The following is a 17,211-nucleotide window of genomic DNA, read 5'->3' on the forward strand; positions in this document are numbered from 1 at the left end:
TTTCCTCTGAGAGTGATTAAAGCTCAGTCGAGCTTCTTCCAGACACACCGAGGAGCAAATCTGTGTCTCCTGCCCGCCCTCCCTCACCGTTCTCCTTCTCCTCGTCTCATCTCTCTGTTCGATTGAAGATCAGATTGGCTGTTTCGGGTTTTCCTCCAAATCCAATATGCCAGGGCTGGTTCTAAGTGAGCGACTGGTGTAGGCGATAACACTTACCGGCGTTGAATATTGCGCCGACCTGGAAGGAGAGCTCAGAGTCGTGCTCAGCCTCACATGGGTACACTGCCTTGGCTTTCCTGCTGGTGACACTGAAAAATGAAGGCAATCAGTGAGCTGGCGGAGCTTTGGGGAGGATTACCGCACAGTTCAATCTGGGCCAGGGGCCGGTTTGTTCATCCACTCGCTAGCCTGAAACAGCAGAAATGGGCCAGGCTGGAATATAAGCAAAAGTACTAAGAGAGGAGCCGGGCCACTACACACCTTGTTTTGCCCCATCTCAAGTCTAGACGGAGTAGCGAGCGAGTCAGAACAGACCCGCGTGCCCCCCCCCCCCCTCGTGTGCGTGCACAAACACAATGAGATGCGACGCCGTTTGTAGCAGGTTTTGTACAGCCAAAAAAAAGGCAGCCACGCATCGGGTCCGCACAGCAGACACCCAACTCAGGTGAGATAATTAAAAAGGGGAGAGGGGATTCTAAAGTGGCTTTGCACACAAACAGAGGTGGAATGCAACATTTCCTCCATGGTGCTTCAGCTTTTAAATTCACATTTGTGAGCTTCGAAGCTGCATTGTAAATCAGCTTGATGTAGAAAAAAAAATTCAAAAAAGGCCACCGTCAAAAGAAACCAGATTTGGCGCTCCAAAAACGTGAGGGAAAAAAAAGGCGTATTTATGCAATTGCGCTCTGGAAAACACAACAAAAAAACGTTTCCACAGAAAGGTTGTTTTGCCCACTATTGCAAACCGTTATCTCGAATGCCAGCAACATTACCATGTAGAAATTGTGCCTTCAACACACGATGCCCTGATAAATATTTCATATTCTTTCTGCAGAGCAGCAACACTGTAGGATGAGAGGAGAATAGAGGATATACAAACTGGAAAAAAAAAGTTTGTGGTCACAGAGTTGTCAATACAACAATGTTCAGCCCAGTTTTTGAATTCAGATTTTTTTTCTTTTTAAAAAAAAGCACTCTCGTGGAACCGCATTTGGAAGAAATGAGGATTTGTATTTCTATAAAAAAATAACATTAATGGATTGCTTCACAGAATGGCCGAGCTGTTTACAATTTTTCTCGGTAATATCTGAAAGCGCTGAAAATGAATTCATCACTTGGTCTCAGGGAAGCACGGCGATAGAGCAGTGTAATGGACAGACTGAACACACAGTCCATCCTCAGATTGCTGTGTGTATCTGGGGTGTGACTGAAAGGAGAGAAGGTTGCCGCCATAGCCAACACTTTGCATTGAGACCCCCTCAAACCAAATTAAAAGGCTGGAGAATAGAAGACAAATTTAAAAAAAAGAAAACACAGAAGTTCAAGACTGAAAGAAAGATGTCCGACGAGTGATGGGAGTTGGTGATTCTGTTGCGTGGACGTGCAAGATAAGACGGGCCAGCGAGTAATGAGTGAACACAAGAGAGTGAAAGAAACCCAGAGTGTGACATTCAGTCAATGTGCGAGAGTAAAAATTACGACACCAAACGGAGATTAAGGAAAATGAAAGAAAAAAAGTAGTCAACTGCAATCATGAAATCCAGTTGGGAGGGAAACGAGCAAATGGTCCGAAAAGGGAACCCCGCCTTACCTCTCCTCTGGCTTTTCCTCGTCAGAGGCAGCTGTGCCTGAAGCAGGTTGGCTCTCTCCTGGGTCTCCAGTCGTGGAGCAGGAGGCTCCTGCTATGGGGGCCCTGCAGATTAAAAGGTGCGTTTTATTTAAGTTTTAGACGCCACAGATCCTATGGGGAAAACGTCGGCATATCCACCCTGAAGACTCAACCACCATCATCTTTTAGCTAAAAAAAAGAAAAAAGAAGAAGAGTACACACAGCAAGAATTGAAAAATGTGGCCTCATGTTAAAAAAAAAGATGAACCTGGAGGGTTTTGAGCAAAAGCGGAGAAGGCGACGAAACTGATGCTGTGCTCTCATGCGGCGTTCTCGTACATTGTTACATTTTTCTGGGAGGAGCAACTGTAAGTGGTGGTATCAGAGCAACAGGTGAGCTAAACTGAGCAACCTGTTGTTATGGAGACGAGGTGAGAACACAGTTCTACACCAATCTAGAGCGCTCGCGAGGGAAAGAATTCAGAAGAGAAGTCACTGGTAGATTTCAACAAGCATCATTTTAACGACAGCTGCCTCCACATGTCCACAAAATAAAGAGGAATGAAATGATCGCAAACTGCGGTGAAAAGAAGACGCCAAACATAAACATGCAGCACAGAGCTTAGAAAACACAATATATAATAAAACATCATTATTATGCTATGTTTTTACATTTGAGTAATGCAACCCGGGCTAAAATTAAGTTCTTTATTTTAAGATGCACATTTCGAAAACACTTTCCGTTCTGTGTTTAAATGTAAAATCCAGCCTTTATTTGACTTGAAATTAGATAATAACTGTTATTTATTATTGAAAGTAAAAGGCAAGTGAGACATCTTTGTGATCTCCCAGTCCTGTGTATGATGCGTTACATTTTAATTGAATACCCCTGGCCTAATGGATCACACTTTTCGCAGAAAGAAAGAATACATGTTCCATCTCATGTATGTTTACTTTCCAGCAGCTACATGAATGGGAAGTTGCATTTTGAATTCTCATTGAGTTCCCAGCTGTACATGTATCCCAACAACAAGGACAACAGGCTTCCATCAACAAATAATCTATTCTTCATCTAACCCCATCTGCCCAAGAGCCTCTTCAGGAGGGCCGGCGCTCGCAAAGGGGCCACATTAACCTGAAAGGTAGTCGTCAAGAGAAACTTCGATATTATTATCTGCGAGGTCTGAAATTTAAATTCATGCAAAGAAACGATTCGAACTTCTCTATCAACTTCCTGTGATCTATATCTTGAGCCAACTAGTAACTTTTCTCGAAGCTCAACTGGCTCAACCACCGACCTGTCAACTTGTCGAAAGTAAACAGAACAGGCTTATAATAAATACTCAGTGTGCATCGCTCATTCTAATTCACTCCCGATGTGAGGTCCTGGGACAGGGATGTCGTACGTGTACAGATTGTAAAGCCCTCTGAGGCACATTTGTAATTTTTTTTATTGGGCTACATAAAATGAACCGAATATCGATCCCGTCAATCCAGATTATTTCAAACCGTCATGAATTCTGGAAGAATAGGTTTCATTTTCTGTTCCGATAACAGATCAAAGTAAGATGGTAATGAAACCTGTGTGCAACCACATCAAAAGAATGAACCCCGTTGATACTGACGCTTTTGTTACTTTAAAAATTGAAGAAGTGAAAAAAACACTGTGGAAATAAAAGACAGAAGTGTTCTGGAGGCTTACAAATGCGGCACTTCACCCCATACATGTACATTCAGTTCCTACAGGAATGTTTCAGACTCTGTATGTGTAACAATAGCACTGTGACACGTTCGCCATCAGCCTCATCTTTTACAGTAGTAGCTGGTCTTCACACTGGCTGGTACCGGGGCCAACGATTTCCTGGTCGACCTCCATGGCGGTAGGGGTCCTGGTAGAGGCAGAGAGGAGCAGGAGTCGAAGCCAGGCCTCCCTCTGTGTTCCATGCCTGCCCCGGGGCCAGCGCTAATACAGTACATAATGAGCAAATTGCTCCTAGCTGCCGCTCCCATAGAGACATTAATAAAGGCAATTAGAGGAAGCAGCTGGGGAGGGGCTGGAGGTGGAGGGGATGTTGTGCGTAGCGGTTATGTTGGCACTGGTGGAAGAGCGAGAGCACGGTGGCCTCAAGGGGGAACTTGGGAGGGGATCTTATGTGGACCTAGGTGAGCACTCTGCACTGGGCTCACGCTTCTGCATCCCCTCCTCCTCCTCCTCCCACCATTTCTCCCCCTGCCTCCCTCTCAGTGCGCTTGTCCATCCCCAGAGGTGGCTGCTCCGTTCGGGCCTGGCCCGACTGTGGGTGATTTATAGCTCTGCAGCAGTGTGGGGGCCACTGTGGTGCTCAGCTGCTCCACATCAGCATGGGGGGAGAGTGCGCTGCAGTGCAGCAAATCCACTCATTAACCTGGGCCCAGGGACAACCATGGTCTGCCTGGGTCACAGCCAGTAGAGGGGAGAGCAGAGGAGCACCAACACTTCACCCACCTGCAGGTGAGCCCATTCAGAGACGTGCAAAACCTCAGGCTACCATTACATCAAATGCATGCGCACGCTCAAATGCACGCACACACGAAAGGTTGACGCATCCGACTGCATATTTCTGTTGAAAGAGGATTAAACAGATCTTTGAAGATCTTTAAAATAAAAAGATAGCTTAATAATTATAGAATAAACAGTAAGGGAAATTCAGTGAATGTCACATGGCTGCCCTAGAAACTTGTTAAATGTACCAGAGGTAAATGGATGCATCCCAAAATTGCTTTCACAATTATAGCTAAGCCAAACCGAGGGAAATCGTTTGCCATTTCTCTTTAACCAAAATAGCATCAAGCTTTGAATTGCTCATCCGTTGTTTCCTCCCCCCCATCACAGGCCTAGCTAAGCTTCTTCTACAAACATGATTAAATACAGTAAATGGGAATTGCGTGAAAATGCACTGTATGTGAGGCCCTCATTAAAAAAAAGAAAAAAAGTGAGGAATTGTTTTTAGGCAATTATACACATAATATGCAAGAACATGTATATAATTATACATCATTACCCGGAATTCCAAAGTCAAGCTCAACTAGAGGTCATATGGTTTATTATTTCAACCATCAGGGTCATCACACGTTATCTCACGCTGCCAGGTTGGTAGCGGGGAGAAATTCATCAACAAGAGAGGACGGCTGCTTCTCATTACTGCAGGAATTTCACCCTGCAGTATCCAGGCCTTGTTGATCCTGGCGTGGATCTAACGGCGGGATGAGCGGGGCTATTGACCATCTTTCGACTTAAGACGGAAGGCCAGCGGTGGGATTTAGCAGTGTTTCGAGTCGAAAGTGGGATCAAACCAACAGCCGAGCTGCGCGCCCGGCCAACGCCAGTTTGGGTGGGCAGGAAATAAGCTCTGATCTACCATTTTATGATCCACAGTTGTCTCTCTGCCAGTAAGAGCCATGGAGGGCTGAAGGTAGGGGCAGCAGAGAGGAAGGAAAAGTGCCCAAAAGAAATGGAACCTCATTGGGCAGGACTTGAGGCAACAGTACCACTGGGAGTTGCTGTGACTGGATTTAGGGAGAAGAGGAGAAATGAGGCAAGACATCGAAAATGACGGAGATGATAAATCACGCCACAGTCCACAAAAGAGTCGGGACATGATATAGTGAGTCAGGACGCACTTGTGTATGACCCGGCAGATTTCGCTGAAGCTATCCTGCAAGAACCAGAGAGAATAAAATGTTTTCCAGGTGCACTTTTTAACACACCAGAGTGCAGATAATACATTTCTGAGAGGGGCTGGAAGTACTCTCGCAGTTTCCTTCCCTACTGCTCTTTTTGGCTCGGACTGAAGCCGGATCCCTGGGTTCCAGGCCAGAGAGGTGCTGTGCAAACAGGTCTCCACCATCTCACATGCTAAGATGTATGAGTGAACAACGCCAGGGCGACACCCTGTGACATATGGCGCAAGTCTTCATAAAGGGACAGCGGCTGCGGCTATAAGGATAAACAAGATGAATATATCCCCAATGTCAATACGATTTGCACGGCCAACGCACGGCCACCTGTCCCCCAAACAAATAAGAGCTGAGATTTACGACCTCCTCCTGGTTGCTCCTTCCGTCCTCCGACATGATGCCACATATGGGATAAAGTGCAAAAAATAAATAAAAATACCCGGAAAAAAAAGAAAAGGAGTTGGTTACATAAGAACAATACTAGAGAGCTATCCTGCAACTTGGAGAATGTGCACGCACACACACACACACACACACACACACACACACACACACAAAGTGAGAAAGGAATCACATCGTCCTCTGTCAAGTTGCGAGGTGGATTTGTTTTTATTTTACGGCTCTTTTCAGCCGATGGAAAATGAGAAGAGGACAGTGAATGAGGAAAAAGTCTATTTCAAGGTGAATCTGTAGACATGTCACTGCAGCGAGTCTAACATCTGCAGCATAACCCAATAATTCATCTCTCACATCAGCATTCAAGACAAGTCATGGGGCTGGAAAAACAACAAAAAGGACCAAGGACTTAGGAGTGAGAACAGAAAGGAGACGCCAGAGAGAAGCAACTGTCCTAGGATTTTACCATCTCGTATTCTTGAAAGAGAGCAAGAGGAGATAAAGAATAAACATTTGGGCTGACACCAAAAGTTAATTCATTTCATTTTTGGATTCAGATGCTTACTAGATTCTGTTCAGAGTCAATTAACAATGTAAAAACATCAATTATTGTTCGTTAATAATAACAGTGACTTGGTTTATCCTCGCTAAATACTCGTTTTTACCAAGGCGACATAGTGCAGGGAAGTGTAACTGCTACTATGATGCTGCGATGGAGTACAAATATATTTAGACAAGATTTAAGAGAACATTTTCAGTCTCTTTTTGAGTGCGCTGATTTGTTCGGAAAGATGTTCTCATCCTTCTATTCTGCTGCAATATGAAACATAACTGGCAGTTCAGGTCTTCAACAAAAGTTCAAAATATTAGCAATCAAATCATTATCCAACTGTAAAATATCCCGAATGAGAATAACAACAATGCTTTTAACACTGCTGCTGGTAACTCACATAATGATAATAATAATGCAACCACATAAAATGTAATGATCCCGACAACATGGCTGTATACATGTATTTCCCTGCGTAGTGGAAGTGTTCTTGCTTGAAGTCCAAGCTGTGTAGCACGGTTACAAACCCTTTGGGTCTCCACCCACATCGCCGATATGTTCAGCACATTCATAAAGTCAATTAATAAAGTGAAAAGAAAAGACAAACACCAAAAAAACAAAGCCCAGTGAATACAACAACATGCTCAAATTAAACACTAGTTATTGTTGAGACAGTTTACACATGTGAACGTGGTAGAATTCACTCGAAGCACCTTTGAGCAACTTTAACCGTTGATGGTTAAATTGTGATCGAAACATTGAAAATATCAAATTCCATTTGTAATCCATACAGTGCACACGGCCCACATTTGGATTAGTTCACGGGTCCACTTTCTTCAGAATCAAACTCCTGCATCTTCAGTGGTGCAGTCGCATGTTGATGTGGGACTTGGGCAGAGAGAACCACTGACCTGGAGTTGCTGCCTGAGCTGAGGCTGGTGCTCAGTGGGACGTGGTCACTCTTCTCTGCAGGCATCTCCGAGGCCGAGGCCGACGATGACTGGGACGATACGGACTCATTGCTGCCCATTGATGTCTCATCTGCAGCTAGACTGGAACCATCTCCCACTGCTGACACTTGGATGAAATGTAGATATATATATATATAAATAGTATGTTTGAATTAGTTGCATCGTTTCATTAGGTTTTTTTCCTGCAGTAAAACAAAGATTTCAGTCTATGCCAGTTTACGGATGATAGCTTGCCTAAAAAAACGCTGAATAATGTATCAATACATAAGGCAATGCTGCATCGACAGGGGATTTTATAAATCAAACTGCTGTCATAACAGGCGAGACTTACAACCAAGTTGGTATTGTTCATGATAATATACTTCTGCAGTCGTAGACGGTAAACTCGAGAGATCCAAGCTTTTTTATTTCAATTTGACTATCAAGTAAAGATCCTGCTTTTGGGAGAAGGGAGAGGCACAGAGAAAATATTAATGTTAAATAAAAAAGTGTTTTTCGCCCAGCAAACACATCTCAAAGCATCTCACTCAAAAGCCCATATGTAATTGGGATTAAGTCTGAACCGCTGCTAGGTTTATGTCCTAATTATTATCAAATGTAACACCATCATTTATACATAAGATGGCCCATATATGCTCAACATAATTGGTTTGTGGATTGTAGTTTGTGTATTGTATTTAGTTTAAACTGATTTTTTTTACATTAAAAGGAATGACACCGATTCATTGAAATGCTTTGTTCGTTCACACAGGTGTTGCAAATTGGGACTAATTAGACCTCAGTTTAGGTTTAAAGAGTATAACATTTCACTTTCCCTTTTGGCCTTGAGATGAATTACATAAACTCTGTTGACTTGTGCTTATGTCTGGAGGTGAGCTTGCCACACACTTTTTACATATATTTTTATTTATTCAAATGATTAATCTAAATGCCGAGTTTCTTTTTAATCTGGAGCATCCATTCCAGAGACTTTATTTATACGCTTTAGTCAAATTCTTTCACCATACTCCTACAGCTGTGGCTCTGTGGAAAACACATCTGTTCCAGAATAATTATATAATAACAATACATCTAAATAAAATGTGAAAGGGGTCACTTTGTTATGCTGAACAGACATGATGAGAATCCTCACACACGTTTTTAAAATAGCTTTCACCCTGAAGCCCGAAGACAACTTACTTAAAAACAATTATGTGGCGCTCATATAAAAGACACGCCTTTCAACCCTGATTTCAAAATACCCCGTGCTAAAAGCTGACATGAGGGAGGAAAGGAGAGGCAATCTGGTAAGCAGATTTAGATTCGTACTGTAAGGGGAAAGGGAGAGACGGGGGGGGGTTGACTGGCCTTAGACCACAAATTGCTGAGGTCAGATTCACCAGGTCAGGTGATCAGCTCACCTGATGCACAGGAGCCGGTCACTATCATTCTCATTTGAGCAATTATCAGAGGAAACTGATGTCCATTTTAAGCATTTTAAAGACATGAACACACAAAAGGAAAATCCCTCCACAGTAACAACTACAGTTGGGAAGGTTATACTGTTTATAGGAAAGTGTTAATTCCACTTCATGGTCATTTTAAATGATGCGGTTCCTGGTGCTGTTGAGATGTATTGCATTGTACAGGGATGGGTTTCTCTTATTTCGCTGTCCACCTCATTGAAATATGTGAGGTGTAGCTAATATTTAACTGGCAACTGAGTGCATTGTAGTGTACAAAAGGTTCTCAGTTGAGATCCAAACAGAACACCTTATGTAAACAAATTATAATTTCATACCCTTGAATTACCCTAAATGTGTCCTCCCTATATACTCTAAATAACTATGAGTGGGATTGGTGATACTCCCCACTGGTAGTATCACAAAAGACACTCTGGCAGACAGGAATACACATTATAAAAAAATAAAACACTCAAGGTTTTTGTTTCATGGAAAATTTAAATGCAATTGAGTTTTACTACATTACAGTTTCATACAGTTTTCTTGTGTCGTTATTTATTCTACTTTTAGCCTGGTTCATGGTAGCCAGCTAGCTAGCCAGCTAACGCTGTTGAATTATATGGGTGAAACAAAACACCTCCCTACGAACTACAATCTGGAAAGTGGAACAGAATAAAAATCAGGATGAACTATCGAAGCTACCTTTTTACCTTCGCAGAATGCGGAAGGTTATGTTTTGAGCGCTGTGTATTTATTTATTTGTATGTGTGATTAAACCGAATCGCATGACATTTGGTGGGACCAATTGATTAGGTTTTGGGATCGATCGGGTCAAAGATCAAGGTCAAGGTCATGAAAAGGTACCAAAAAAGTGTCTGCGGCGAAGGTATGCGCTCTACCGAGTGCCCGTTGTAGTTTATTTTTGTATTCATGCCGATTACCAGAAAAATATAAATTCTGACAAATCTTATAATATATATTTCTTAAACATTTCTTACAAGATGACAGGCCATGTATGTTCTGTTAATTTGTGTCAACCAGTATTTTTAGAACAGATAGTATAAGTTTAGCCAAACAATTTATTAATAGCATAAATTATAACTGAACACGAACAAAATTCCCCTCCGATACCTTTTGGGCTCCATAATGAATAAATAAATATTTTAGTTGCATCCTTTCTGGATCACTACGGTAGTTTCATTCCTAAAAAGGTATCTTCTAATTCTCTTATAAGGCCTTTGTATATCTTAGTTCCTTTAATAATATATTCAGAGGTGTAAATGTTAATATTTACAGTTGCCATTCTGAATGTCTAATTTGTTTACAAGGTTTTTGTTCAACTCAGTTCCTTTAATAATATATTCAGAGGTGTAAATATATACAGGTGCAGGTGTATACATCTCTTGCCATTCTGAATGTCTAATTCTCGTATAAGTCTTTTGTCAAACTCAGTTCCTTTAATATATTCCGAGGTGTATATATATACACACGTGCAGGTGTGTACGTCTCTTACCATTCTGAATGTCTAGGGCTTGTGGATTGTAGACAGCCAGAGGCCGATTCTGTCGATTCAGCGATTTCTTGGACTGCCTTGTGGGAGCAGAGAATACTGGGGCAGCAGGTGAAAGAGGGCAGGACTCTGGAGCATCTGCAAAGATCTGAATACACAATGTGATTACAGTAAGTCTCTAGCAAGACTAAAAGCACAGTGCAATTAAGAGTTGAGCAGCAGCATGTACAGCGGCAGCGTGTCCTTAACTGACCTCACGTAGTGAACGGCTTTGAAAACTCACAGGCTTTATGTAGTGGTAAATTAATGGCCATTTGCAGCCACAGCATGTGCGCGTCGGACCGAGGGAGAGCCGAGCAGCTCATTGATTGGACCCGAATAACGGCACGTGAGCACATTTTGTTTGTGCCAAAATAAACGAGAGCGGCTCCACATGTAACACAATCGCAACCCTGTCCAGAAATCTGTGTCTAAGTTACGGTGACATTTCTCCGCAGAGAAACTGACCCACTCTCTGAAAGAGTGGAGGGTAAAATAAACAAGGTTTCGACTCGAGGAGGGCCGGCCAACTGGCGCAGCCTGTTTACACCGGGCGGTGTTTACATATTAACTTCTGATGTGGAGTTAAAAGAGAATAGGGTTGCAGAGGAGAGGAAGTCTCAGCAGAGCCTCAGAAAGGATCACAGACAAGGAGAGGAGGAAGGTAGGGAAGGGAGGCGAGAGAGAGAGAGGGAGGGAGAGGGAGAGAGAAAGTGGCAGAGAAAGTGAGACAGTGTGAAACGAGAGAGGCAGACAGAGAGGAGGAGGCTATGAGAAAGAAAGTTTGCAGGAGAAAGCAGATAGAAAAAGTGAGAAATCTGATATGGCTGAGAGTTTCGGCTGCCTGCCTCCCTCTCTCTCTCTGCAGATGGAGGTGAATGTAAAACAGAGTCTACTGTTGGTATCTGGGGTATCAACAGTCTGGAATGGGACTAAGCTGTGAGAGAAGTTAATGCCTGTCTGTCTGCTCAACTTCCCCCCTGCTCTAACAAGCTGTACTTTCCTTGCTGCATTCTAACACGACATGCTTTATCACCTGGACGGTGTTGGATACCTCTGGGTTGTCTCAGAGACTGGCAGTAGACACTGCGATTGTTTCACCTAGCCTCTGTATTCTCTCACACCCCATTTTAGATTTGTGAGCTTGGGTGGAGCCATTATTCACAGCACACTTAATATTCAATTTAATGAAGTTGGAGGAAAATAAGAAAAAACACTAAAAGCTCTTTGTCTCGAATCAGATAAACCCAGAGTGCAGTGCTGCTCCAAACAGATTAGAAAACTAATCTCAAACCCTTTTCTCTTGTGACACTGACAATTATCCCCCTTTGAGGGTTTGACGCCGATTAATGACATTACATGATCCCTTGAACTAAAGGTTATGAAACCACTCATAAGAAAAAAATATGTATTTAGGCAGGCAAAGGACCTTCCGAATTAATTCAAATGTATATGACAATCTACAGAATAACCAACCTACTGAAAACAAACAGTATAACATGTATTTAATCCCAGTGTGAGCAATTGGGGCTCCCCCTATTGGCCAAATAAAAGATTCTGGATATTAAAGTGCTGTCTTACTCCTCTGTACCTCAACAACTAAGTGGAGGGTATGCAGTCCCAAAGGGTTTAAGTTCAATGTGATACACATCTTATTATCTGTGAACTGTATTTCTGCTCATTAATTTGGTAAAACAAGCAATAAACACAACACACATGTATTCAGAGCACAAAGTGCATTTTCATTGCTAAAACATTTGCTCAATAAGACAATTTAAAAGGTGGGGAAGGTGCAATTTTGATACGAGTGTACGGTCTGAACAGCCTTTAATAAATAGAAAAAAAGAAGAGCTTCACAATCGTGACTCTTACTGCGCCGAAGAGAAATGTTGGTGTCAGACACAGTGTACAGTATGTGCACTTCTCTGCCAACAGAAACTGCCAAATTGAAACTTAAGAGAGAAAGGAAAAAATATACAAAAGCTCTAAATATTGTAGGAAAGCGCTTAGTTCTGAGAGACAGGACCTGCAAACATTCGATCTTTTGCTTTGCTTGCACATTTATTATCCTTCAGTATCAAGTAATTACATGCCACCAAGGTAGATCCACACAAAGGCGCCGTGTGTCCCCACATTCAGATTTGACTTGGTGTCATCATTGTACCCTGTGTTGCCGAGGGAGCACATTTTTTAGAAAATAAGAGTTCTGGATGGCAAGTGGAAACACAATTATACGCACAATGTTGCACTGACATAATCATTGAAGTGTAGTCGGTGCAGTAAAGATTTGACCAATAAAAAAACAGACATTTCAGGAGAAAATGGAACATAATGCGACTAAAATACTTTTTCTCTGTTCTTACAGATATCGCACTAATTATGGTACTTCCACTGGAATATAGCGTACTGCTATGAAGAGACACTGTATGTTAGGTTTCAAATGCATTACTTTGTGATCCATAATGCCCTGCATGTCCGACAAATCTCATTTTTTACCTTTTCATTCTGTTCAATGAGGATCTCCACCACAATGTTCTGGAACTTAAGATCCATGATGGCAGCGACGGTGTCCTCCTGTGGCCTCATTAATGTGGGGCCGAACACCACGCCCAGGTTGGCCACGGTCATCAGGTTCTGTTTACTGTGAGCCGCCACACTGAGGAAGATAACATCCCACATTATACACTTGACAGAAAAAGGGATAGATTAAATATGAACAAAGAAAAACGGGAAAACTTGACTCAACTGTAACCGTTACATATAGAGTGCTACAGGGATATCTTAAAACATGCATTATTTATATTGGTTGTAAAAAGAAGGCTGGTGGTATGGAAGTCTATGAGAACTCACTTGATTTATTACTTCAGTAAACATTGTAAACATGAGTTTATGGTCTCGATCGCTAGTTTCAAGTCTTCTTTAATACAGCACGCTCCATTTAGAGTAAAATAGACCATAAAGCGCAGTATGCTTAAGGGCGGGCTTACTGTGATTGACAGGTCGCTGCCGCTACCAGAGCCGTATACAGCGTTGTTTCTTCATCACTCCTCCTCATTCCAACGATGGTAACTACCGTAGGATTTTATTATCGGAGAAAATAAACACCCATGTTTTCTCTAGCGAGATGCATTTCACAATTATACGCCACTTTATTAAGTTGAAGGCGGACTAGTGAATTGATGACGTTGTGTACTCTCATTCAGTCCCTTGTTAGCAACTGCCTTTATAAAAAGACATAAAAGCGTAGAAATTCACAAGATGGGTAATTACTGACATTATATATCGTAGAACAACATTTTTAAATCTCATAAGCTTATGTTAACCACAAATCTTATTTTATGCATCTAACCAAAAACAAACACTGGCTTCAGAAAGTTGAGGGAACGCAAGGTGGAAAAAGTCATTCCTGCAGCACTCTATTGCTATAAATAAAGTATTTAAGCAAACAAGATAATTAAGAATACATAGCGTCAAATGCTTTCTGAAAGATTTTCCCCATGTAAGCTTATTAATGAGGTGTTAAGCAACCTCTACATGACAGCCTTACTCAATTAATATTGAGTGCAAAATTGCCCCTTTGCTCTTTTTCTCCTAAATGTCAATGTTTGATTCATCAAATTGTGACAATGTAAATATTTTTATGATGTTAACAAAGAGTTTGTCTTTCTTTTACACAAAGTGACTCTCTGCTGCTAAAAAGTACTGCAGGAAACCATCAAAAGTGCATTGTTTCTTCCGATACTGCATCATTTCAAACTTAGCGAAATCGAAAGTCAAAAATTAGTTTTTTTCTTTTTGATTAAGTGTATTACTGCTTAGTTTTGTTTTACTTGATCCAATTTGTGTCGCTCACATCAGAGGCACTGAACATTGTCAATACATATAGAAGCCACTTCATTTTGAGATAACAAAACCTCTTCAATCAAACATTATGTTGTCCTGCATTTACAGTTCCCATCCATTGTTCTCTACACTGAATATGACATCAAATCGAAAAATGGATTTAGACATTTTTAAGTTAAACACCTGCTTTCAATATGGCTTTCAATAGCAAGTCCAACAATAACTTTGAGCACTTGTGACAGCAGCTTTTTTGATACTAATGACATTTGATAAAGAGGAATGATACATTTAATCTCTCCTGGATTAGTTTTGCAAATGCAAAACCTTCAGTAAATTAAACTTCATCTTAACCCTTGTGTTGCCTTAGGGTCATTTTGACCCGAATCAATATTACACCCTCCCCCCGCCTTAGGATTAATTTGACCCCATTCAATGTTTAATGTCGGTGTTCTTTCGGTAGTCAACAAACAAACATAAAGTGCCTCACACTTAAACTTGGAAAACAATATTAATTCTAATAATTTTCTGGAGGTTTTAATTGCTGGCGTCAAATTGAACCCAAAGGGTAAAATATGTTAGTAAATATAAAGGTAACAGGAGGGTGAAACATTGAATCGGGTCAAAATGACCCAAAGGCGGGGGGAGGGTGTAATATTGATTCGGGTCAAAATGACCCTAAGGCAACACAAGGGTTAAATATCAGGTAAAAAATGTGGAGGAAAAAAACCTCAATGTGTAGATAAAGTTATGCAGTCAGGTGAAGAGATTTCAAATAAAAAATATGATGATGCGTAGTCGAGCAGCCGTTTAAATAGCTTCAAAGGATGCCTTTGAAGACAAAAACATTCGTGACAACTCACATTTATAACATCTCTGAAACCATTTCAGATAGGAGTGTGAAATTCTGGCTTTGCTTCCTTCCCCCTGCAGGACATGCACACACGCCAACTTCAGAAAAATATTCGAGTCTCTCCAGTCTGGAGAATTTCACGCTGGATAATCCAAATTCAATTTCTATAGCGCTGCCTTTTTACCAGAGCCTGATTCTGCAGCGGGGTTTCTATGAAATAAGAACCAGACTTTCACTGCCTAAGGAAAGAGGGATTATTTACTTATTTTCAATTTACTCATATTTAGTTTATAAAAAGCTTGCCCAGGTAAAACCTTGTAATGTTAGCGAACATTATTTCTTAAATCTCTCTCCCTATCTAATCTCACATATAGAGTGATGCACAATAGTTTTCTATCCAGGGGTGTATATATTATCTCAACAGAGGGCTTAATTTGAAAGGTCCATTATATTTCACTTCCCCGGTGAGCTGCACAACCAACCGCATTCTACATGGTCGGGTACGACAATTCCCCCCCCCCCCCCCCCCGACAACTTTTAGTAATTTCAAACGGAACGTTGAGATGCTAGCGGCATTCATTTTCTTAGCCATCAGTCACCGAGTAGACATAGAGGAGATGGAGTGACAGCAGGGAAGGGGGAGTGAAGAGAGTGGGAGTGAAGAGGAGAGAGAGAGAGAAAGCATGTGGAGTGAGAATGAGGAGACAGACAGGAAGAGAGAACTGAGAGAGCGAGAGGGGGTGGAGATTGGCTGAACTATGACCAAGGAACTATGAACACTCACTTGGCCAGATGCTTCATGAGCAGCCCGAGGACTTGCCGATTCTTCTCCGGTAGTTTGTGGACCAGGCGGTGAACGGCCTGGATGCGAGACTCTGGACTACCGCCCTCTGTTCAAACGCAGGAGCAGCCACACACTGGGATTAACCTACATGGATGTACCTGATCTCCTCAGGTGGTAAAGGGCCAACACTACTTTACAACATTAGCAAACAGCAAATGTAAAGAGATGAGACACGATGTACATTCTTGATCTGGTACACCACAACAAATAAAAGTGATCCACCAGAATAATTGAAGTCTCTACTCCTTCGAAAGTCTTATAAAACTAATTGGATACATTCTGGAAAACCCCCCCAAAAAAAGAGAAAGCCAGTGGATCATTGAGGACACAATGATCAGTGGCTATCGCCTCACGTATACGGATTGGAGGATGATACATCCCAGTTTAAAGAAGCGAAGAAGGGGTGTGAAAGTGATATAGTCTGAAGCCTCCCAGAATTTGGCAGCAGGCACCACTATGCTGGCGAAGGAGATAGCTTTACGTTACTGTCGGTACCGTATAAAAAGGTTGTGTTAAAACCCCCAAAGATCATCTCTTAAACATTTCCTCACACATGGGCATCTGACCGCCCACACACAAACGCATGCACACAAACACACACAGACAGACACATAAAAACATCATTACTATGGGAACGACAAGGATTTAAACATGGAAAAAGCTGCTTATGGATGCTGTCATCTATCCAAAAAAAATTCGTTGCTAATCCATTTTTTTCCCCTTGTTATGAGGGCATTGCGAGCGCCTGATAAAAATGTCAACCTGATCCAATTATAGCACTTGTTGTAATAGGATTGAAGTTTGGCTTGCTTTAAAAAATACAAACATTTACCACATAAATGATGTTATGTGGGCGAAAAAAAAGAAAAATAAGTGTCTTTTTGATGTTCAAGGTCATTCCCTGGACCTTTTGAGGGCATGCAAATTACAGCATATTTATAATTTTAAAGCTTTTAGCCATCACCTTAAATGGCTTATTTGGCCACAGGTAAAAGTTAGAGAACGATGGGCTCACATGGAAAATAATCTGAAATGTCAAAAATGTATCTAAGCTGTAGTCGGATGAAACGATTTTTCAAATCACATTTTCTCGTGAAAAACTGGGCGACAGTGTTCTCGGATTTTGGGAGTGCAAATTCATGACACCAAGTAAGAAGGCATAAAGGTAGTTATAGTATTAAACATTATGCTTTTTAGGGACCCCTGTGAAGATGAGGACAA

The 17,211-nt window shown here is 41.7% G+C and overlaps 1 protein-coding gene across 3 annotated transcripts in view; it reads right to left on the minus strand.

Annotated features, from left to right (window-relative positions):
* arhgap10 (Rho GTPase activating protein 10) overlaps positions 1–17,211 on the minus strand; it is a 47,738-nt gene that overhangs the window by 3,499 nt on the left and 27,028 nt on the right. Inside the window, exons 17-22 of one of the 3 annotated variants that reach the window (XM_056408924.1) lie at positions 15,931–16,036; positions 12,950–13,109; positions 10,418–10,562; positions 7,403–7,568; positions 1,811–1,912; positions 217–308 (exon numbers count right to left, since the gene is read on the minus strand). In XM_056408924.1, the coding sequence (XP_056264899.1) occupies positions 217–308; positions 1,811–1,912; positions 7,403–7,568; positions 10,418–10,562; positions 12,950–13,109; positions 15,931–16,036 (771 nt within the window). The remainder of the gene's footprint in view (positions 1–216; positions 309–1,810; positions 1,913–7,402; positions 7,569–10,417; positions 10,563–12,949; positions 13,110–15,930; positions 16,037–17,211) is intronic. The other 2 variants (XM_056408925.1, XM_056408927.1) reach the window with 2 other exon arrangements.

The sequence above is a fragment of the Pseudoliparis swirei genome, chromosome 24, assembly GCF_029220125.1.
Source record: "Pseudoliparis swirei isolate HS2019 ecotype Mariana Trench chromosome 24, NWPU_hadal_v1, whole genome shotgun sequence".
NCBI lineage: Eukaryota > Metazoa > Chordata > Actinopteri > Perciformes > Liparidae > Pseudoliparis > Pseudoliparis swirei.